Genomic DNA, 23,491 nt, shown 5'->3' on the forward strand with positions numbered 1-23,491 from the left:
TATTATGAAATCAGGTATTTATGGGCAATCATAACAGTTTCTACAATAATAAAGTTTAATACTTTAAATTACTTGGGAAGATTCCACATACGAGATCCTCGAGTACTTCATTTAGTGTCTATTATTCCTTAAGACAAGGTTTTTTACACCACACAATAAAAACATGAAAGTGTTTATGTTTTCTCCTATGCTGCAAAGGTACAGCTTCATGTGCTGCAGTTTTCATCTTCACAAGAACATGCTATGTGTGCATCAACAGTGTCCTGCATATCCTCTGACTTCTGGTCAAACTTCATCTGCTTGTCTGTCAGGCTGGTGGCTGAATCTGATGGGGAACAAGAAATGAAAATTAAACAGTTTACTTCACAAGTAGTTCTGCAAGCTACAGCATTTACCATGCACTAGTTATTAATTACAGCAGGCTTGGCTGTTCCTCACTGATTTACATATTTATATTTGCCTAAGTCACACAGAGATGTTCCAGGAAACCACTTCATTAATAAGCCAGTTCTACCTTGAAAGCTATTATTTCCATGCAGAATTTTATTAATGATACATTTAGGAAAGGGTATTATGATCTTTAAGGAAAAAAAAACAAACTTGGAAAACAAATACAATTCTATGCTCTATATAATCCATATCTACTTTATCTAATGACTTATAATCTACAATATATGTATAGAAAATAAATCCTCCTATATCACTGGGCCTGTGTGCAGAATCCTGTCCACACCTGCCCTTCTAGTACTTAAATCAGCTCCGTGAGTTAGGATCACACCGAAAGGCAGTGATATATAAAAAATGCAAGGCAAGAATCCTTGTTTTGGGGCGCTGCACTTGGTCCTATATGGCTCAGCCTGCACAGGCTGCAGTACACAGCTTTTCAGCTGAATCACAATGCTGACTGAGCTGTTGTCCTGCCCTTACCTTGTTAGCCCTAAGCACCATGAAGGAGAATTCGGTTTAGATTTTAAATCCCAGTACAATGAAAACAAGTAAATGTACAACAGAAAACCATCTCCCTCACTGAAGAAATGTTTGCCTATTAATAAAACAGGGAAAGGGCTTCATTCAATAGGGCAGTCAGTCCATGCCTACCCTATGGCTGTTATATCATTCATGTTTTTCAAGTGGAATAACTGAGTCAAGTGACAATCTATTTATACTTTTGCTCAGCTCCTCTCCAGTGGGATTTCTGTTGCCTTACCAGCAGGGAGACAGTGGAAACCCACGGTGACGGGGGCAGTCTTGGTGGGGGAGCAGCCCTTGGTGCAGCGCAGCACGGGCTCCGTGGAGTAGCACCTGGACGCGACCCCGGCCAGCTGAACCGTCCTCTCCAGCTTCACAAAGGAGTGCCGCAGCTTGCAGGCTGCAACAGGCATCACAACAGCTGCTGTGCTTACATGCTAAAGCTCCACACCTCCCCAGGAGGACCCATCTGCCAACACTGCCAATCTGCAAACAACTTCCCTCTGTGAAAACTGTGTTTTGGCCATAAATGAAGAAGCTTTATTGACTGATAAATCTTTCAAATCAGCTTGTTAGATATGGAGCCCTGGAAAGCTAATTTCAAATGCAACTGTTCTGCTTCAAGATCAGGATATAGAAACATAGGACTTTCTAATAAACATTTTTCAAGGTAAACTGGCTTACTGAATAGCTGTCAAACCACATTTTAAAATGTTGAATATTCAGCAGCGGAACTAAAGGGGAGATTTCTGACCAAATAAAATTAATCACTAAAGAATTGCATTATTACCAAAGTCATTCAGACACAGAACTGGTCAGAGAGAGAGAGAGCAACAGTCATTGCTGCCAACAAGTAATATCGATCTCATTTTGGATTCCCAGGACAAACAGTTACAAGTGAGAAGCTAAACAGACCACAATTTATTCCTAGATATAAGCTTTATTGTCTTCAATTTTCAGCAGCTTCCACTATATGTTAAATGGAAACAGGATGTGGTCACCACCAGCCACAGGAATATTATTGTGGGTGTGCATGTGGACTCCATATCCATCTAAATCAAGTTTGTTTTCCAGAATTTGTGGCAAAAACATGGAACAGTAACAGCTAATGCTGAGCTTGACATGTACAAGCCATCTCCAGGGACTGAGGACGTCCTTCCCACGGGGCAAGTCTCTACAGATGCAACGTGCCTGTTCTCAAGCACTGTGGTGTGATGTTGCATCATAACCTCAGCTAGAGCTGCACACCATAAGATCCTAATCTACTGAAAGACTTAAAATGCAGCTTTTTTATTTCAACCATGTAATTAAGTCCCTGGACTGCTCATCTACTTTACATGAACAATTCTTTGTTTGACAGGTTGCACTGGTTCAAAAACCAGGTGGTCAACCATGGTAATAACTACTAATCCCCATCTGATTTTTTGATGGACTAATTGCTGAAAATTGATGTCCGGAAAATGTGGTTGTGCTTAAATAAAAGCATTCTGTGTGAATGTTATCCTCCTTCTGACCCTCATCTAAAATACTTCAAAACTGAAACAAAGATTTTGATTCATCTTATTTTTTGAACTTCAACTAAGTTGTATATTTTGGCTTGTTTAACCTGTGATTTCTTATTTCTTTCTCAACTTGCAAGTAATTTTAAAACTTAACAATGAATCTTCTAATATGCTTTTTATTTCCAAAATATATATGGACTTTAAATTTTCTGAACAGGTTCTACATTTCCTGAACAACTGCAGTAATATTACATTAAGTTTATTAAAGCTTGCATACCTCCTCTACAAGGCTTTTCTTCCAAAATCCAAGAATGCCCAAAGCTCACTGCATCTTTAGCTACATATCCGTTGGGCATCCGATATTCCTGTTCACATTCTGCATCATATTTTCCACACAGTCCACACATTTTCCCTGCCATCCATAAAGCAACTTGGATCTTGGAGGAAAAAGAAGCAATAAGTATTTCAAGTTAAAAAAAAAGTAATACCTGTGAAGCACATTTTTGCTATGCAAGTCCCTTCCAGCGTAAGGTAATGCACAAACATTTAAAATCTCTTTGATAAGAATTCAAAAGGGTCTGACAGTCAGATGCCAAACTCCTGTGGGGCTGCAGACTCTATAGCTGATATAACCTACTATACCAGTCTAGGATGTTAAGTTATTAATGCTCTAGACTATTAATATGCTGAAGCTTTTTTCTGGTGGTTGTTTTGATAGTACAAGAGACAGTCATGAAACAGTTTACCAACCCCTTACGTTCCAGCTTCGTATTAATTTCAGTGCAGACTTTAAACCACTCATTTATCTAAAAAGAATGGCTGCATTTTTTGCTGTTTTGAATAATTATACAGGTGTAAGAACAGTGTCAGGAGCTGAAAACTCATTTTTCTTGCAAAGGCAGTGCTGACTCAGCATGTGTACACTCACAGACCCACTTCCCAACACACATCTGTACTGCAAGAGCAGAATACTTTTGTTGATCAAAGATTCTCATTTCTCACACTCAGAAATAAAGAGCAGGACTGTGCAATCCTGTAGCATCATCTTCCCTTTGGAGGTTTTTGTGCCCTGCATACACTTGCCTTTACCACTGTACACCCTGGCCCTCATACATACAGATTTAAGGGAATCCTATGGAAATTTCTTAACACCCAATCTTATGAAGAGGAAGAACGATACCCTGAATGTGTATCCATCAAAGTACAGTTTATCAATGCCATAGGCTGGGGCGAGAAGTACAAGCCCTTGATTTTCACTGTGGATCCACAGAGAAGCACCTAGAAGAAAAAACCAAAACAAAAATCCAGACCAAACCTAGCTTCTTTAAGAGAGAAAACAAGCAACTATCATGTTTCTAAAATGTTCTTTTCTTCAAAATTCCTGTTACCCTATTCAAGAAACAAAAATATAGAACAAAGCAATGTAGAAATGTGCATACATAAAAAATAGTTGCAAAAGGTTGGAAGAGAATGTTAATTATCACAGACTTATTAATTTTTGGGTGTTATTGACATGAACACATTTATGTCTATAAATCATTACTGAGCTGTCTATAGTATCTCTGTAGTTGTGCAGATCAACAAGGCTCTGAGTGCACCGTATTGCAGTATGGAAATATGAGCAACACCATGACTGTCACTGGAGCCATTTCTAGCACAATTATCACTTCCCAAGTACATAACAAATAGGACAGAGCTCAGCAGTGGTACATGCTAACCCAATTTCAGCAAGATTTAGCCCAAGCCATATATTGCAGCTCTACAGTCAGAATACCCACACTGTATACTGATTACACAGTACAGGATGAAACAAAGTCTTCCTGTACTTTTCACAGAAACAAACTGTTCCTGTTTTGGGGGAATCAAGCAGGTTGTTTCACCAGCTCTCCATACCTATTCCTGGCAGAATGCAAGCCTAAGTTATACCTACAAATCAAATCAAATATAAAAGTCATGTGAAGTGGATTTTAGAAAAGCCCTACTTCAAAAAGTTTTAATCAAGCAAAATTTGATAGTATAGCCAAAACCCTTCTCAAATTTGGAACTACAACAGAACCTGCCATGATGTAAAAAAAGGTGGGGACTTGATGTTAATTATATCTTGCTTATTTAGGGTAGTTCAAGAGCTTCACACTCTAATCAATCTTTCTAAGTATCCCTCTGCAAGTGAGTTAAGTACATATTCTTAAATATTACCTCAAAACCAAAGAAACACTGATTGAATACAAACTGATCAAATCTCCTTCACAGATTCCTTTTCTTTCCTTCTTTATCCTAAAACATCAGTGAAAATTGAACAGCATATGCTGCAGCACTTACCAGCAGATGTCAATGACACATTTGTTGGGCTCTCAGCCCCATCCACCAGCAGCTTCACCTGTCCGTTGGCAGGGCGCATATCGACCTCACTGCAAGGACAAGAGTGTTCACGCCCTGCCTGGGCCACCTGCACACACTCACAGTGACAGAGGCATTTTCCTGCTCACTAAATGTCACTGGTCAGAGCACAAGCTCATTTCAAATGCCTAAATTACATCAGGGTACTCTATTCTCCTAAGATGCAGGATAAGAGCATCAGCATCACATTCAATATGCATGGAAAATAAATAAGGGGAGTGCTGAAACTTCATGGGCTGCTAACCATTGCAGGAAAGCTCAGATTGGAGTTCCTCTCATGCTAAATGTGGGCATTGAGGTCCCTTCATGCTCCCAGCATCTGGCAGAAGCTACTTACTGATTGCCAAGCTTGATGTTGATTGCTTTCAGGTTCACAGCTTCTTCTGCATTCTTCATCATCACCAGGAACTTAAGGTCAGAGCTGCAATCCTGAGCCAAGATGTGGTAGCAGTTTGCTGGCATTGTGTAGTTAAAGCGAACTTCATTAAAGGTTGTGATCTTGTTGTAGGAAACTGAGCATTGAGCTGGTTAAAAAAAATGCCAGTGAGTTTTTTTTCTTTTCCATGAGAGAAAGCCATTAAATGGTGTGCTTTATTTTTAGTGCCATATTATTTTAGCTTTGTATTTTTTCACTATGTGATATTTTCATATGGTTTACAGGGACTTTTGGCGTCCTAAGCACCTATAAATTCTTAAAAATTTCTTCTATCGAACAAAAAATAATTGCCAGAAATGTAAAATTTTATCAATTCAGATAATTGGTATCTTGATCTCTGAAATGCTGATGATTTCTGTACTACATGTACAATATGTTCTCTGAGATGAACCATCCTCACATTATTACAGAACATTTCCTAATTAACAGGAGATAAACAATGCCAGCAAAATTTAGAAGGTGTCCAAATAAATTGTGAGACTGAAGTTGTCATGCTTCTGAACCCAATTAGACTCTGACCTTTCAAATTCTCAAGCACTGCTGAAGGGGCTTCAGCGAAGACATTCCAGATGGGAGGCTGCAGCTCTGAAGCTGGTATCCTTGGACCTACAGGAAGTGACAGGGGAAGCCTCATGGCTTTTTCATAGAGGGTAATCTGAAAAGGAATGCAAAAGCACATTCAAAATGCACTTGTGCCAGCAAACAGCTAGAGTTTTTTTTTTTCCTATCTCTTCTACTTTCATTGGAAAGACTTTATGTGAACATAACTCATCTGACTCATTGTCCATGAGGTTTTTGATTTTGCTCAGTTTTATCTCATGGTGTGAGAGTAGTCATTTAGGTATTATTTGGGAGAGAATTAATTACTCCCTTTCAAAGGTGATGAGGTGAATGCTTATGGAGATAAGCATTATCTCCATACAGATGGAAACTCATGTCGTTATGAGTACCCATGTCTCTCTCCAAGAAAAGAATCACTATATAGACATCCTCCTATGAAATAATACAATGATGGGAATATATAAAAGCAATTTTCATCATTTGCACCCAAACTGATGCTAACTTAATTTCTCTTTCTCAGAATTGACCCACTGTAATTAAACAGTCACGTTTTTATACTAGGAATGAAATAGAAGAGGGAATAAAATATTTCATAATTACATCAGGAAGCTTGATAACAACATCACATGTCCTTGGAGAAGTTAGAGCCACGATCACCCTGGCTTGTCGAGAAGGATTCTTGTCTGTTTTTTCAGAGAAGCCCAGCATAAATGCAGCCCCAGGGACAAACTTGTAAAACCTTCAAAAGTTCAAATCAGAAAGGTTTATTGAGATGGAGAAAAAAAAAGGCTGCACACATCCCAGCTAGATTGTCTCACACGTGTTTGTAAGTAGCGTAATAGTCTTCAGGATCCCTGGTTTTGCCTTCACACCCACTCTCTGCTCTACTGTTCAAGTGTTCAGTGAAAGCAAGGATCTGTTCCTCAGTTTTCAGTAATTATGGCAAATATCAAGAGTTACTATACGTTAAAATAAGACATAATCCCACTCAATTTTTATTCCAAAGGCAGTACTCAGGCAGATCAGAGGATAAAGTATCAGCCAGTACTTAAGCCACTAGCACCTCATGTGCAGATGCTGATTTTTCCCTGTTGACCAGTATTGTTAACAAGTGTCACCGAAGACTCAATTCTCACCATTCTGCTACGGATCTGACACTGGAAGGAACTTTAGGCCACTCTAGTTTCACTTGTACAGCAGGGTTGTCAGCAAACTGCCCAGTTACCAGCTCAGATGAAACCTTGTAGTCCTGGCAATTCCGTCCCCATTTCAGGTAAGCCTGTGATGGAGGGACAATGGTCCATTTTTTAATGTCTGGAGCATTCCTGTGATGCATGCAGAGCTGTATAAGCCTTATATTATATTGAGCCTTACCGCTGCCTTGTGATCATTGAGGACTGCAGCATCAGCACAGAGCTTCCACTTGCTTGAATCTGTGAGGTTTGACACAAATACCTGCATCCGAGGCCTGATGGAATCAATATCAGCATATACCACGAGCTGGAGACCTCCTATCTTCTTATCATCACGGATGCCATGCAGAAAAACTGCTAATACTGGTGTTTTAACATCTCCCAAAAACCTCGGCTAAGAAGAAGGGGGAGAAGGCATGCAAAACATGTAATTATAGAAGAGTTACCATGGAACATTTTAGATGCAAGAACTAGATGGATAAATGAGAAAATAAACAACTGAACCACAAATATATACCAGCATATGTATCACACACATATATATGGCTATAAAACCTCATCCATATGTCTTTAATGTGCATGTGCCTCTGCACGCCAGATGGCTTTCATCACTGTGTTTTTATGAGCCAAAATTTGTGCCATTTCCTGAGCTACAGCTGATACCATGGAAATAGTCATATAATTAAAATACAGTAATGACTATATGATTTGGGCTTCATTGTTAGTATCCAGCCTGTGAATAAAAGAAAGCGGTTCAGTTTGAACATCAGCTGTCAGTTGTATGCATCACTGATTCCCACAGCAGAAACATCCCCCAGCTTGTCTCCTCTTGCTTATGTGTCTGGGTCTTGTGCTGACTTTCTCCTCACACTTGGGCTGTAAATTCTGTGGGCCAGTCAGGTTTTGTGCTTGCACAGCAACTCAGGACATTTTCCATAATCCAGGACATTTCCTTCAACATCAAGAACCCCTTCCCTTGGAGAACAGCCTTAAGTGTGTCATGACTTTCAATATCTTCACTCCATCATTCTCAAGCCTGCACACATCTGCCTGGTGGTGAGGAGCCCAGGTGCTCCGTGCCCCCTCTGGAACATGCCTTTTGCTGAGGCTGCTCTGAGCCTCAGCTGCTACCACCAATGTCCTCACACTGGCACTGCAGCACCTCAATCTCCCTTCAGGCTGCAGAGGTCACAAAATGAGTCTCTGCAGGCATCTGTTGGGTGGGATTTCCATGAGGGAAGGGTTGAGATGCAAGTAAGAAGAATTCTCACTGCCGAGGAAAAGTGCATGTGGGAACTATGGTGCATGTCTTGACTGATACCTGAGACTCAAGAGGTTGGCAATTCTCCCTTCCCATTATTATTATAACTATTATTATAACTATTATTATATACAATTACTGTCAGTGAACAGCCACTCTGACATTATTCCAAGCTGTCAAAGCCCCCTAAAAATGATAGAAAACTAACCCATGAAGCTCGAGATGAGGCATGACTGGATCTGACAGAGGAATGTGAGCTGCTGATTTGGTCATCTGGGAGTTTTCTTTCTGGGAACTGCAAAAAAAAAAAAAAAAAAATTAAAAAAAAAAAAAATCAGACCACAACAGGCTAACTTTAAAGCGTGCTTGAAGAAATTGCATGAGGCAGTGCTGAACAATACTCTCTCACAGCACTTGGTATGTTCCAACCCTGAGCAGCTCAATGACTTGCATTAGGCTTTGTCCTGCTTACTACGTAAGATCTAACTCTGAAAAATTTTGTTCCCCAAACATATCTAACTCTTCACAGTCCATAAGGACTATACTTAGATGAGAATTCCCTGTATGAAAAAACAGTGGACCAAAGCAAGTAAAATTTAATCAGCTTCTCACTTCAATATGAAAGAACAGAAATTCTGCACAGGCCTGATGAACTGGAAGCTAAACTGAACGGACCAACTGAATGGAAAGGAGCATCTGGGTGGACACACACTGCTGAAATGTTACTTTTTGAGGAACACAAGTACCAAGGACACTGCTCTGGCTGGCTCATGCCCTAGTAAGAATCTCCTCAACCAAAATGCTATAAAATAAGGTATCCTCCTACATTTGTCCACATCACTATCCTCATTGTGTACCTGCAGTTATTCCAACCCAAGAAACCAGGTGATCAAAACCAATCAAATGAGCAGAGTTTCTGATGGTTCCTCCAAAGTGTGCAGCTCCAGTCCGTTTTATTGCTTTGGAAGAGGCTTTGCATCTCCTCTGCAGAGCCACAAGTGGCTTCATGTGCACACACAAAAGGAAACACAGCTCTCTGTCTTTACCCATCTCAGAAGAACCACCACAGTTCTAATGTTATCAGTACTGTAATTTTCCTTAATAAAGATAACAAGTTGCCATTAAAGTCTCCATTTGACTCTTGAGAGATTCCATACTTCTTTTAGTGAGGAAAGAAAAACTCACCTCTTGTCTGTGTGCTGATTTAAAGCGGTACTGATAAATCTCATGAGCTCCCTTTGAAAATGACAAAAAACAGCAACAAAAAAAAGATTAGACGTCTCAGAGGAAAAGAAATGCAATTATATGAAAATCTAAGAACTGGAAGTTAAATAAGAAATTTACTGATTATCATTCATACATAGTTCTGTATGCTTAGTCACAAGCACATAATGCAAGATGAAGTCATTTATATAAAGCATTAATGTTTCTACCACAAAATTAAGACAGAAATACGCAATGTTTATTGAGAGTAAATTGTCAAAAAAAAAAAAAAAACATTTCCTGACAGTTACAAAACTTTCAACAAACTTGTGGAAACTTTTGAGATGAAGTAGTCATCTGTGCCAATGATTGCAGGTGTGTTTGTAGAATAAATTTTTCAATTTTATGTAGCTAAAATTTTCTGGTCAACTCTTAATGTCCTGATTTATCATGCAAAGCCAGCCGCCACCAGGAGTGTGATTCACAAGCATTAGTCGCACCAGTCAATTTACTGACAAAATTACCCATATTTTGGAATGTGCACTGCTGCTGCTGCTGCTGCCACCTTCCAGATGTCCTGAATGATGTTCATGGCTATGGTGGCTCAGTGACTCGCTGCTGCTGCTGCTGCTGCTATTCACATGCCTCGAGTGATGCCCATGGCTGTGATGACCTGATGACTTCCTGCTGCTGCTGCTACTGCTGCTCTTGCTACTTCTGTCACTGCTGCTGCTCTTGCTACTTCTGTCACTGCTGCTGCTACTGCTGCTGCTACTGCTCCTCTTGCTACTTCTGTCACTGCTGCTGCTACTGCTGCTGCTACTGCTCCTCTTGCTACTTCTGTCACTGCTGCTGCTGCTGCTCTTGCTACTTCTGTCACTACTGCTGCTGCTCTTGCTACTTCTGTCACTACTGCTGCTGCTCTTGCTACTTCTGCTGCTGCTGCTGCTACTCTTGCTACTTCTGTCACTACTGCTGCTACTCTTGCTACTTCTGTCACTACTGCTGCTGCTCTTGCTACTTCTGTCACTGCTGCTACTGCTACTCTTGCTGCTCTTGTTACTTCTGCCACTACTGCTGCTGCTCTTGCTGCTTGCGTCTTTGTTTCTTGCTTGCTCTTCTTGATTATTCTCATCTTCATCACCAGCTTCTTTACGACGAGGAGAAACAGCAGATGATGAGGAAGAGGAGACAGCTGAGGAGGCAGAAGATGAACTGGAGGGATGTTTTGTATCAGGGTCTGCCCCAAGCTCTGTAAGCACTGTGTTTTCTTTCCTTGAAGGTCGCTTCTTCTGGTGTCGTGTTTTATTTGCAATCTGCAAACACAGTCCAAGAGGTGCAAAAGAGAGAATACATCTGGTCCTGTTTTTACAAAGTAAAACTTCTGTGGGTGTCAGACAAAGCTGGGTTCTCACACCAGCTTTTCAAGGAAAAACCACTTCCCTGCCTCACTCTCTGCAGAAGCTGCAGAATTCCCTCAGATCCACTCCGTCCAGCTGAAATCCAGCCCAGCCCAGCCCACCTTGCCGGATGCACTCCACAGGAGCAATACCTCAGCATGGGGCGCTGGCACCTTTCAAAACAGCCCCATCCTTTCTTTGCCATGCCAGCTTTCTATACTGTACTTCTAATTCTTGCCCACATTTAGGGGAAAATGTTCCCCACTGCCATACTCAAAGTTACTTGCCTTGAACACATTTTCAATGCCTAGAATCTTCTTCAGTTTAGCTTGAATGTCCCCATACAGAGATGATTCACCCTCTTCCTCCGACTCCGCGTTTACTTCATTAATTATTTTGGAAGCTGCTCTGGATCCTGCCTGAATCTCCAGCTGAATTTTGTCCATATCAGCATCTGTTTCAACTACACACCAATTGCACACATTAGAAAGTTATACTGCTTCAAATAGCACTGACAAGCCTAAGATGCTCAGCATTTTACCTGGGATCAAGACTATTCTAGCTTCGTGTTCTCCGATTAATCTGTGCAAATAGGTATTTTTCAGGAAACTGGCATCTCGTGACCTTCTGGAAAAGCAGAGCTGACAGCCCAGGTGATGCAGCTTGACGCAAATGTCTCGTTTATGAGTTTTTCTTCCCGTGACGTGGCGAAGATCCTCTTGAGAGCTATAGGCATGTTTCCTTGACATGCTGTCAGCTTCCTGCTGCATTAGAGATGAGGATGTGAATACCACTGGGAGTGTGTCATAGGCGAGAGTAAAACTACAGACATCCATTACAGAGAGGGCAAATATTACTATATAAGCAAAAAAAAAAAATCAGTTACCTTTGTGAAATCTTCACTGGAAGCTCTATCTGATGGTTTGAAAGGTTCTTCAACAATATTTGATGAAGCATCTCCTGGGAGAATTGCGGTTCTCTTTTCAACACCTAGCTCTCCTAAATTTCTCGATACAGCAAAAGCCTTATGTCTGTTGAAATATGTGCAAAAAATGGTGAATTATTCCAACCCCTGGTCTTTGGATTAAATACATCCTTGTCAGTATCATGTGACAGTACAGAGGTAAGATATTTGAACACAGGGATTATATATTAATTTAGAAAGATCAATATTATTGGAAAAACAAAAAAGAGTTCATGACAAATATAATTTTCTTATATTGCAGGAAGTTTTCAAAGTCTGGATAAATTTCAACACAATTTCCAAAACATTAAAAATATTCCTTCAAACATATAAATCAAAATCCTTAAAAGACAATGAAATAATAAAAAATAATAAGAACATAAAATAATAAACAATTTAATATAAAAATTACATTGCTAAATAATTCCGATATCTTCTGATTTTTAGCTGCTATATTTTTCTTCCTTGTGCTTTATCCCAAAGGTTCTGCTACATACTGAAGGGTCACTCTGCCTATCTAGAGACCTCTGTGGGAGGTCAGTAATAGTGAACTTTGTCAGGCTTCAGCAACACAAAATATTCTGAAGTAATGCTACTGTACCTTCCAACCACTATCTCAGTTTCCTCACGGCATGGATTTGTTTCAATCTTAATATTTTTCAGCTTCATGTCTATCTTGGCATCAAACTTCATTGGAAGTCTTGTCAGGACCTTGCCTTGAATTTCCACAGCTTGTTGGAAGTATTCTGTGTTGACACCCATTGTTGCAAATTTCTGAAGGTATAAGCTGAAACAGAGTGCAGCAGTCAGGTGTAAGAAAGGTGCTCTTTTCACCCATGTGGTTCTGCCTTCCCTTAAAAACCTCCTTCATATGGAAAGCCTTAGAAACCTGCCTTACCTGGGGTTTATGTCAGCACGAATCTGCACGGTGGATTCAAGCAACTGTGAAGGTGTAAAATCTCCAGTTAAAGGGGGAGCTATCTTTCCATCAACTGCAAATGCAAGAACAATATTTAAACATTGTAAAAATGAAAGAAAGGAGTCAAACATAAGCAGTTTTCAGTAGGAGGTAGTGATTTTGTTAGTACAGCAAATACGGCTGGAAAACAAGACAGACTTTGGGGTACATGAGACCTTTCATGATTCTGAATACTGAAAATATAGAGGAAGCTTGTTATGTAGGAAAATGTTCTGATGCAACAAATTGAAAATGGAAATAAAAATATACTGAGAAAATTAAGAGCAGACTCAAAATGAAAGTTTGATAATTAGTGTAATAAAATTTCAGAAACATGGGGATTCAGAGGACAGTGAATGCAGAGAACAAGGCTGAACAACCTTGTACTGTGGACCCAAAACTGGACATTCCACCCCAGATACAGCTGCAAATGTGCTAAATAGAGAAGGAAATCACTGTCACACTGGTTCTGCTCTTGCTTCTGCAGCCCATGACACAGCTGGCCTTCATCACTACATGAGCACACTGCAGGTTTATCGTACCAGGTGGTCCTGCCCTTCCTGTGTAATTGCTCTCTATCTGGGTGATGCCCAGCCTAGACACTTACATGTAACAGGGGTTACTCCACTCCTGTCAGGCCATCCTCTCCAGCCTGTTAAGCTGCCTGTCAGTGGCAGCTTGACCCCCAGTGCAGCAACTGCTCCCACCAACTCAGTGTTAATATTGACACAGAAATCCTGAGGGTGCCTTCTTTTACAGAGTTCAAATTTTAAAAGACAATGAACAAATGCCAATGGCAGAGGAATGGTTCTCCTAACAAGTCATCAATTATATTTTCAGCTGTTGATTACCCTTGGAGACCAGCAGTCCAGACAACCTTCACTCATTTTGTAGCCCATTCATCCAATCCATACCTCCCCAACTTGGCTACAAAGTTATTATTAAAAACAAAACAAACAAACAAACAAACAAACAAACCACAGAAGACACACAAAAGGGGCAGAGCTGCAAAGATGTTACTAAAGCAAACTAACAAACCAAAAACCAGCAGAGTGGGTATGTGGGAGAGCACAAGCACATGTGCATCACCTTTCATTCTTTACATGGTGTCAGCAGAAATTAGAGTCAGTCTTGCCTAATTTAAGTCTGCTGCACAGCTCACAGTGTGATCACTGAATTAACTTGATGATGATTAGCACTTGCATATTTGTTCTTTTAAAAGAGAGCTCCAATCTCTTTTTACAGGCCCTCTTCTCTTCCTGCCTTCTTTATGTTACTAACAGTGCTCTTTTGATTGTTTTCTGTTTTCTTCTCTTTTTGAATCCACATTGAATCCTCCTCAGCTTGTGTGTGCACCTCTCAGGAAGCACCCCTTCTACCCATGCCTGCATCAGCTCCCCAGGCAGCTTTTGCCTTTTTTTGGCCTTGAATGTTGTGGCCTCCCTCTCTCTGGTTTCCCAGGTTCTCATCTCACCTCTTCTGTCTTCAATCCGTTCAAAGACAACTCACAAATCAGTGCATCCAGCTTCTCTTTAAACATCTTCACTGCCCCCTCCCCAGTACAAAAACGAGTTCTTTTTCTAACCTCCTGGCTCTCCACTTCTTTCTCCAGCCTCCCTCAGCCCCTGTCCCTCTCAGCCCCTGCTCAGAGCTTGCCCAGCTCACCGCTGACTGCAGCCCGGGCCAGGGCAGTGCTGTGGGAGCTGTACTCCAGGGGCAGCCCGGTGCAGGTGGGGACGATGTAGCGCAGCTCTCCCAGCCCCAGCGGCTGCGTCCACTGCGCCGCGACGCCCCCGCGCAGCTGGCCAGCCAGCCTCTTCAGCACCGTGCTCCCGGCAGCGGGCTCCAGGACAGCCTGCCATGAAACAGGGATCCGGGAGGTTGGCATGTGGAAGTGTAACGCTGCCCAATATTGCAAAGAAAGTAGCGGGCCCTGGTACCTTCACAGCCTGTTGTAGGACTTCCTTATTGATGTTGATGTAGGCCAGCTCTTGGCCAAAGAGTTTAAAGTAGGCTGATATCAAGGGGGTTTCTGTTGGCAGCTCCTTCCATCCCAGCAGCTGGGTAACAGATAAAGACACAAGCAAAGTTTCTTAATGAATCACTTCATAAATGATAATTCATCCTAAACCACCCATAACTAAGCCCATCACTGGCCAAGCTGTCCTTTTCCTTTGTAAAATTTCCAATTGTAAACAGTATGATTCACACTTTCTTCCACCATCGAGATGCCCACTAATGTTTGGTGTCCCAATACACTAACATTCACACACAAGGTCTGAGCCATTAATATCACTAAACCCAGTCTGAAAGCACTGAAAAAAAAAAAATCTTTTCTCTTGAAGACAAAGGCATATTCTTGTAAACTAGGTGAGGTAGATGAAGGGAGGGAGTAGGAAGCCTGCCAGGTATGTGACACACTGTGCTGCAATTCCTGCTACTCCCTTCCCTCCTCTGCTCCTCCTTCAGCCATCTCTGAGGTGGGGAGGAGGCAGAGCCAGAGCAAAAACTGGTAGAAGCTATTGCAGCCATGGCAGATGTCCCCTGCAGTCCCCACTGCACATCTCTCCTTCACAGAAATACTTGAGCTGACTCCTAGGAGAGTAGTTTAACCTCCTGACACAGGGCTTAGCTAGAGTGAGAAGCATCACCAATGCCCCTTCACATAACCCACACATTGTATTACTGAAAATACTTACAGCTTTTCCAATCTCCTTTATCTTTTTGTATGTGGAGTATTCAGCAAATGGGATATTTCGTTTCATGATGACATCTGTGAGGCCTTCCACACGGACACCAGCCTACCAAAACAGCATGAGAAGGAGCAGTCTGAAACATGCTTACAGAGAGGAAACTTTGTGAGCAGTTTTAATTTTAATTTGATTTATTATTGACTTAGGTAAATATTTACCTCCACCAAATCAGCCACTGACCCTGCAGAATATGCCATCAGCTTGGAAATTATTGCTGATGGGAACATCGTTCCTGGGCTGTTCATAACAAGGACATCTCCAGCAGCACCAACTTTATAGTTATCTATGGCAGAAGAAAACAAGAGACATCTGTTTTCTAACCATTCTGTTTATCATTCAAGATCATATTTCTGCAGCTTTTTCCACTGCCAACTTTAAGATATATCATTACATGAACTCTAGGCAGAAATTATTAAATGACCACTATAAAAATATGAGTCTCACATTTAATTTCTCACTGAAACAAAGAGTGCTATATTCCTCCAAAGTACTTAATATTTTAAGAATGGATTTCTGAAGTGAAAGTTTCCTGATCACTGAATCACTTACCAAAGTAACCACCAATACGTATGACCTTGCTGTAGCGGTAGCTCAGCCTGTCCAGCTTGGGGGCCAGCAGCTTAAGGGCAATATTGCAAGCTGAAGATCTAAACAAAATGAGAAAAGTAATAGTATCCAGAAACAAGCTGCACCCTGTCAGCAAATAAACTGACTGCACTTGTCAGCACATGCAGGAGAGCATTATTTGCTGAAGAGCACCTGCATTGCTCCTGTCTCTACTCACATGTTGTACGTGTATGGCAACCTGCTCTTGGACAAAGCCTTCATGTGGGAATACACAAAACTGGCCACTTGCAAATTGCTCTCCTTCATGGCCACGTTGGCAATGGTTGTTATTAAGGGAAGGGCAGGCCTTGTCTCAAAGATAACAGCACAAGCCATCATCCGCACTTCGGGGGAAAGCGACTCGTCAGCGAGGATCTGGATGAGATATCCCTGCACCTGCAGAGATAAAACAGGGTCTGGAATTACCAATAACTGAAACCATTTTGCAAACTGGATCCACACCTAAGGCATAGAAAATATGGGAGAGGGGATCATTATCCCTGCAGAAAGGTTTCCTGATCTTTTTTACTGCAGGGTTCCACGTAACTTTTCTAATATAACTGAAGGGACCATGGTGGAACAGCCCCATGAAAACACTGGACCTGAAATAAATGTCCATCTATCAATGTATTGACTCAACCCACGACAATCCAAAAGGCATCAACATTGCTTTGTGCATTACTGACATTCAAATATCAGTGAACATCTTTGGAAGAAAAAAAATATAGATAATAAGACAGAGTCATTGTTTGAAGTAACTCCACTGACTCAGTGCATGTTTCACTATTTTAGACCAGTTTTTCACTATTTTAGACCAGTTTTAAAAGGGTTCAGCAGCTCACCAAAGACAGTCTCAGTGAATGGTTTCTCATATAGGTCCTATACTTAAATCATCTGAAAATCTTGCCTATACCTTCTATGATGGCAACCTCAGTGTGGGGTCAGTGGTAACTCATCCAGCCTCAAGGGAAGGGTCTAAAAGAGGCAGAGCAATGCTGACATTTGGCCTAGGAGTTTAACGGCAAGTGTCTCTCCTCCTGATTACAGAGGCAATTTAAATGATATGTCTGACTTTTAGGTGGCTAAGTAGCCAGTATCTATAACTAGCACAGGACTTAGTTGGTTACCACAGATGTTAAAAGTAACACTGCTGATATCCTTCTGGAAGATTCCTACTAACTAATTATCATTACAGCTTAGCAGAAAACATCAGCTGAATGTAAAACTGTGTAGTATTGTTCTTAAAAATAATATTTTTTTGAAAAAAAACCATGATGAATCCACACATGACACCATTAAAATCATTATGCTTATGGTACATATTCTAATTCACTAAATAAAGAAAATCTAGCAGATCCTACATACTGTTTTGCAGTCCTTCCAAGCAATTTTTCTCAAGGCCATTATGGCATCAATCTGAATGTGGACGGGGATATCAGAAGCACTGGATGAAAATATGGGAAGGAACTTCAGGATGCGCTTGATGCTGGCTGGTTCTCCCATGTTGCCAATGCACTTCAGAGCTAATTTCATTTTGTCCTCACGGCCCCTGCTGATTGCTTCATCTGCCAGGTCATGGATGGGCTGTAAACAAAGCAAGCTCGATCTTCTTACTGTAGTGTATAGACTGTCCACAGTGTTCCCCTTGCCCACTGAAAAGCCTACCACAATAAATAACTGGCTTTGATAAAATCACTCAATGTGGTTTCTCTCAGGATTTTACCCTTGCAATGTGAAAACTGTGTTTCCAATGATGAAGTAAATGACTACATTGATAAAGTTATTTGATACCTTTGTTCTGAAGAAAACGTACAAAATGTGTATTTATATTTCCAGTCACCCTTTTTGTATCTTAAAGAGAATTAAGCTAATATAATGAACTATAAGGTATTAAAAAAAAAAAAAAAAAAGCCACCCACCTGGAGAGCTTCTTTAGGACAAGCTGAGGTCTGAGAACAGTATCTATTCACCACAGAACTGTATCCCAAGCTAGCAAGTTGTTGAAGCATGGGATTTTTCTGGATTCGAGAACTTGTCACTAAATCCTGTGAAGAAGAAAGAAAATAATTTGTCATTTAATACAGTACTTTACAAAGCTTTCAGAGCAGGAAAATCACCAGCTCTTATTTGAAGGGATCAGCTTCAGAACGATTACTGTTCTCATCCAAACAAATTAAAGTAGATTGTAGATATTATATTTGGAAGCTTTACTTACGAGCTTAATTCCCCACTAGTTTATACACATATAAGCTTATAGAGCTTTGATTTTCATCAACTGAACACTGAAAACATTAAGATTATAAATAAACATCAATATATAAATGGAATACCTCTAGAAAAATGTGCAACTCAATTATATTAATGATGCATTTTCACATCATTTCTGCTTTTCCTGTTTAGGAGTATTGGCTAGAGATGGCAAAAATCCTGTTCAGAATAAATGAATAATTTATTATTCAGAATAAATTATTGTGTCAACATATTTGATGTTTGCACTAACACTTTTCCTGCAGCATTTTCTACTTCATGGACTAGTTTGCAATTGAAAGAGCTGCTCAAGTGACATAACACCCCAATCATCATTTGTTTCAGAAGTAAGAGATGGAAGGGACAAAGTTTTGTCTGTAGAAGGCATGCCATGTGATCCCAGCAAACTAAAATGGGAATTATTCCCAGTAGCTCTTATAAGAAAAGGTCTTTATATCAATATAGAGAAATGAAGACATAGAACTATCCTCTAATAAATGCTATGCCAAAACAAATTCACGGGTCAACGTTTCCACAAAATTAGCGTATGCAAGAGGAGAATCCAGCCTCTAATGTACTTAATCACAGGTTGTTGATTATCATTCCTTTCGTTGTGAGACAGGAAAGATTCACATGGCTTTACTCACTGCTGCTATTGGAACAGTGTGTTCATCAGCTTTTGTTAAATGGAGAGCAAAGGGAACACTCAGAAGAGCCTGAAGGTAGCTAAGGTCATCACTGCGGATTCTGCTCTTAATGAATTTGAGAGCTTCTGCGGTGCCTGTCGCAGAAACTGCGCTCAGCAGCCATCGCCTGCAAATAGATTTTTAAACACCCTTCATTTTAGCTCCCAGTTGTCACAAAACCAGAAGATTTTCTTATAGGTTGATACAATGAAATACCTGTAGCGGGGTTTGTCTGAACATTGTCTCCAGATGGATTCAAGGGTGTCAGCGTTTGCAGTGCGGCAGAGCTGGACGAGCTCCAGGAAACGGTATGGAAGATCATCATGGAAATCTTGTTGGTTATTCAGGATTATGTGTTGCAGTGTTTCCATTATCTGTTACAAAACACAAGACAGAGGGAATGCATAATTACAGTCTTTGGAATTTATGATCAGGTTTGGTTTTTTTTTTTAATTAGGAAAGCAATTTGGAAAAAAATACCCGTTGCTCAGGGTTTTTGGTCTTGATGAGCTGCACTGACATCTGTGGCAGTACTGCTGGGAACTGATATCGAAGGCCTCCGTAACTCTGCATGGAGATGTCTGGGGAGCTCCCCCATTCACTCTTCACCTCCAGCAAGGTGAGTTGTTGTCTGTCAAGAGCCAAGAGTCACAGGAGAAAGGCATTATCTCTCTTCACCCATGTGCCTTGTTTGTTTGCTGGTTCAGTGATACTGTGGTGGTAGCTGTTTTATTCTTTAAAAATTTTTCTTACTGAAAGAAAACCTTTTGCTAATGAATAAAGCCTTCTATCTAGAACAAAATGGCATTGGAGTTATCTACAACAAAATTGTTTCTGAGGAGAAGCAAAATTGCTGTCTGCTGAATGAGAGCTACTGACCTGGTGTAATGAATGGTCTTATTTCTACATGTACCATCTTCCTCCCAACACTACAAATTAGCCCCTTTTCAGAATAAACAGAGCAGTAAAGTTGCATTCTTATGGTATAAGCAAACAAAACAGTTTTTCTCCTTTTCTTCCATGTAATTGTAATGCCAGTTTTACCAGGGTACAAATAAAAAATGGTTTGCTTTTGAACTTTTTGGACTGTGGCAACTCCAAGTGCCATTACACATATTCAATTCAGCTGCTGTGGAGCTCAGTTCTCATTTCGCTTCAGCTAGGGGTGAAGGGGACTGATAGAACCTCTAATTATTCTCACTTTGTGAAGCAAGCCCACATCCCACCTACTTTGCTTCCGTGACAGCGACACCGGTGGGTTCACTGAATGGTGAGATCTGATACACCTGCTGAGACACCACCTCTGTGATCAGGGTGCCACTGTCTGACTGCTTCAGTTTGTAGGAGAAAGCCGCAGTCCCCTTGACGATCCTTTCTTTCTGTAGGACGACAAGGAGACCCAAAGAGTGAGTAAATGGGAACACAGTGGCCATGTTTGTAATTAGGAAGATCTTTTCACATCTCACGTACCATCATGTCAACAGGGCAGGGATAGATGTAAGCCATTCCAAGACTCTTCACCACTTTCTCCTGGCAATTATTTTGGTCTACAGTTTTGGTAACAGAGACTCGGCTGTTCTTCTTGTCTTCCTGGATGACATACCTTGTATGGCAAACACCTCCAATCCCAGCCTGGCAGATGGATACAGAAAATGAGACTTTCCAGTTATATCAGGATTTCACTGAGTTTCACTGTGTTTTCATTGTGTTTTCATTAAGTTTTACTTAATGAAGATTCTCAATGAATCTGTTACTATTACATACAATCATTCCTATGGAACTAAATAACAGGCATGTGAGCAATACTCAGGGGATGGAGTTTAAACTTAAAAAGTAATCAATTAATATCAACAATTAGCAAATAAAATTGATCAAAAAGCTGTATTACAGAAACCATAGAACAAATAAATTCATGGATAATAATTCTTTTTCTCCAAAGAACTGCGCGTTAAGACTTAAAGACAGATGTCTTAGAAAGAATTCAGCCCAGGTAATTTGTTGAACACTCATGCACACGTTTACTTCTATATGAATGAATACACCTTTTTCTTACCACAAACATACAAAAGTAGATGCAAACAGACAGAAACTCAGAGGAAGACCAGCTAAAGAGAATAAACACATCCTTTCAGCAAAAAATAGTTTTAGAATAGAAAGAAACACACCTCTTGCAATTCATACACGTTCTGTGACTTCTTGATGGTTATCTGTATCATGTTCAGTATTCCTCTCACTATGTTAATGCAAGTATCAGGGCAGTTTTCTGGACCATAAATGTTTCCAACTCGTCCACTGCTGTATTCAAACCTGAAGGGCCGGGTAAGGCATGAGGAAACCATCTGGGTGATTTTGGAAGATCGAGTGAATGTGTCCCTGGGCCAGATGCCATTGTATTCCTCGAGTTGTGGGGAGCGGATCTGGGAGGAAATCAAGATACTTCGGTGAATAAAATCCCTTTGGTGCTAAATATGCAAACATATTGGAAGAAATTAATATAACCACTAGTGAGATACTTTTTTCTTCCAAATGTAGGATTAGAAAATCATACAGCAGTTTATTCTTTTGTCTTGTGCTTATATTATTGTAAATCCAGGGCAAATCCTGTCTGCGCAACAGTACAATTTTATCTTACAGAACTAGTTAACATATCAAATAAAGTCTCCCTTTGTTTCAGCCTTAAAATTAATATTCTGCTTTAGATTTAGCATTTTAAATGCTTATACCATTCTAAAAGTTAAAAAATTGCAGTTTTAGAATGTTTCATTTTAACTTATTCCTATATAACTTTTTTTTGGACTAAACTAATTACTACATTTGCTTTGTATTTGTTAGGTATTTAAATCAACCAAAATATTTTACCAATGAACAATATATTTATAAACACTGAGATACAATGTAAATAAGAAACTATTTCAATAACTTTTACAAAGTTACTGCCAGCTTAGGTGCCTCAGAGCACAGGCTGGTGCACACCATTCAATAATTTTAGGACAAAGTGTATAGTGTGAAATGTAATCCCTAGCCAATTTTGAAAGATTTACAGTTCAACACAACTGGTGAGAGCTGTCACTGAATTTAGTATTCCAAAAGAACCTCTGATTTGTAACTGAATTAAAGGGGTAAAAGTACATTTCTGAAATGTATTTATTTTGAATTGAGTCAGATCCTGTCACTGCTGACATCAGCAGAGGTATGATTTCACACATACAGGTCTTTTACTGCATTACTCAAACACTAAACATTATTACATACTCCTTTTTTGATGATTTTCACTTTTTAATCTTACCTTTATCATGTATCACTTGTTATCTTTAGCTTTTATCACTTTTTAAGCCTATTTTTATCAGTGCCTTCATGACAATGATTTTATACACCTGGCTTCCCACAGGAGTTAGAAACGTGTGCTAAGAGTAGAATCAAGTCTTAGAGCAGGTTTAAATGTCTTTAGTTAATTTGCCATTTTCTAGCAACTCCCCAGCAACTGTGTTTCCAATATGAAGTCTTGAGGAACAGCTGCTACAAACAACCTCCCCAACCAGCACAGGTAAGTGACTCATCACCTCTGAAACGGCAGCTTGCAGATCATTCTCGGATAGCAGTGATAAGACTCCAGTTGTGTTTCCTGCAGCTTTCCTACACCCCACATCAGCCAGATGCAATTAAAAGTGTGGTTTTAGCTCACTGTTGCACATTTTGGAGGTGCAGTACCTTGAGGAGGTAGATGTTCTCTGACAGCCCGCTGATCTCTAGCTTGCAGCTCAGGCGCACGCCAGCTTTGGCTAAATTCTTTTCTTGAAGCCCATTCAACACCCAGCCTTCATAACTGTACAAGTAGCTCTTTCTGCTACTGAATCCAGGGTCTGTGGGAAATAATAGCCATTTTCACAATACTTGTAAGCACATTCTCATAACAGCAAATTCACTGAAAGCAGGTTATGGAAGGAAATTTACTTACCAATGTCAAACTTCTGACTACCTACAAAAAGAGATGAAAAACCAGATCAGTAATGCTCAATCTAGATCCAATCGCTGCCACTGAAGGAAAATTTGGAAAAGAAAGGTGAAGAAGGGATATGTAGCCTTACCTACAAGGGTGAGCACTAGTGCAAGTATGATTCCCCTCATAGTGAAGGTGAATGGGGCTGTGCCAGACATGGTGAGACTTTTATGGAAGAAAGCTGAGGAACACGTGGCTGTATTCTGCTGAATTCTCAAGTTTTTTATCAGTTTATGTAAACACCTCCCTTTTTGCAATCATACTTTCTCTTCAGATGGAATAATAGAAATCAAGTCATACCTTGGCACCTCAGTGATTATCTCATAAGCCCTTTGCTGAATTGTTTAAAAGTTTCTAC

The 23,491-nt window shown here is 40.3% G+C and overlaps 1 protein-coding gene across 1 annotated transcript; it reads right to left on the bottom strand.

Moving 5' to 3' along the window:
* On the bottom strand, positions 1 to 23,291 carry LOC128792194 (vitellogenin-2-like). The gene is made up of 35 exons (XM_053950391.1): positions 23,222 to 23,291; positions 23,092 to 23,112; positions 22,845 to 22,996; positions 21,302 to 21,553; positions 20,607 to 20,768; positions 20,367 to 20,515; positions 19,617 to 19,767; positions 19,353 to 19,510; positions 19,098 to 19,263; positions 18,123 to 18,248; positions 17,569 to 17,787; positions 16,382 to 16,599; positions 16,147 to 16,244; positions 15,756 to 15,880; positions 15,544 to 15,645; positions 14,785 to 14,904; positions 14,510 to 14,699; positions 12,785 to 12,878; positions 12,488 to 12,673; positions 11,809 to 11,953; positions 11,464 to 11,686; positions 11,210 to 11,385; positions 10,047 to 10,838; positions 9,505 to 9,555; positions 8,528 to 8,614; positions 7,240 to 7,452; positions 7,002 to 7,144; positions 6,466 to 6,604; positions 5,824 to 5,959; positions 5,206 to 5,392; positions 4,791 to 4,879; positions 3,652 to 3,749; positions 2,749 to 2,908; positions 1,208 to 1,369; positions 1 to 325 (listed from the first exon to the last, which is right to left on the bottom strand). The coding sequence occupies exons 1-35, from the start codon at positions 23,289 to 23,291 to the stop codon at positions 207 to 209; spliced, it is 5,679 nt and encodes a 1,892-aa protein (XP_053806366.1). The 3' UTR covers positions 1 to 206.
* Positions 23,292 to 23,491: the final 200 nt, after the last annotated feature.

The sequence above is a fragment of the Vidua chalybeata genome, chromosome 9 (genome assembly GCF_026979565.1).
Source record: "Vidua chalybeata isolate OUT-0048 chromosome 9, bVidCha1 merged haplotype, whole genome shotgun sequence".
In the NCBI taxonomy this organism is placed as follows: domain Eukaryota; kingdom Metazoa; phylum Chordata; class Aves; order Passeriformes; family Viduidae; genus Vidua; species Vidua chalybeata.

What these genes read in the sequence shown, in the direction of transcription:
- LOC128792194 (XM_053950391.1), bottom strand. Translation starts at nt 23,291, where the DNA reads ATGTCTGGCACAGCCCCATTCACCTTCACTATGAGGGGAATCATACTT. An exon ending in AGAACATCTACCTCCTCAAG is followed by an intron (nt 21,554 to 22,844) that starts GTACTGCACCTC and finishes ATTTCCTCCCAG; the next exon opens with ATCCGCTCCCCACAACTCGA. An exon ending in TGTGTCATTGACATCTGCTG is followed by an intron (nt 3,750 to 4,790) that starts GTAAGTGCTGCA and finishes TTTTTCTTCTAG; the next exon opens with GTGCTTCTCTGTGGATCCAC.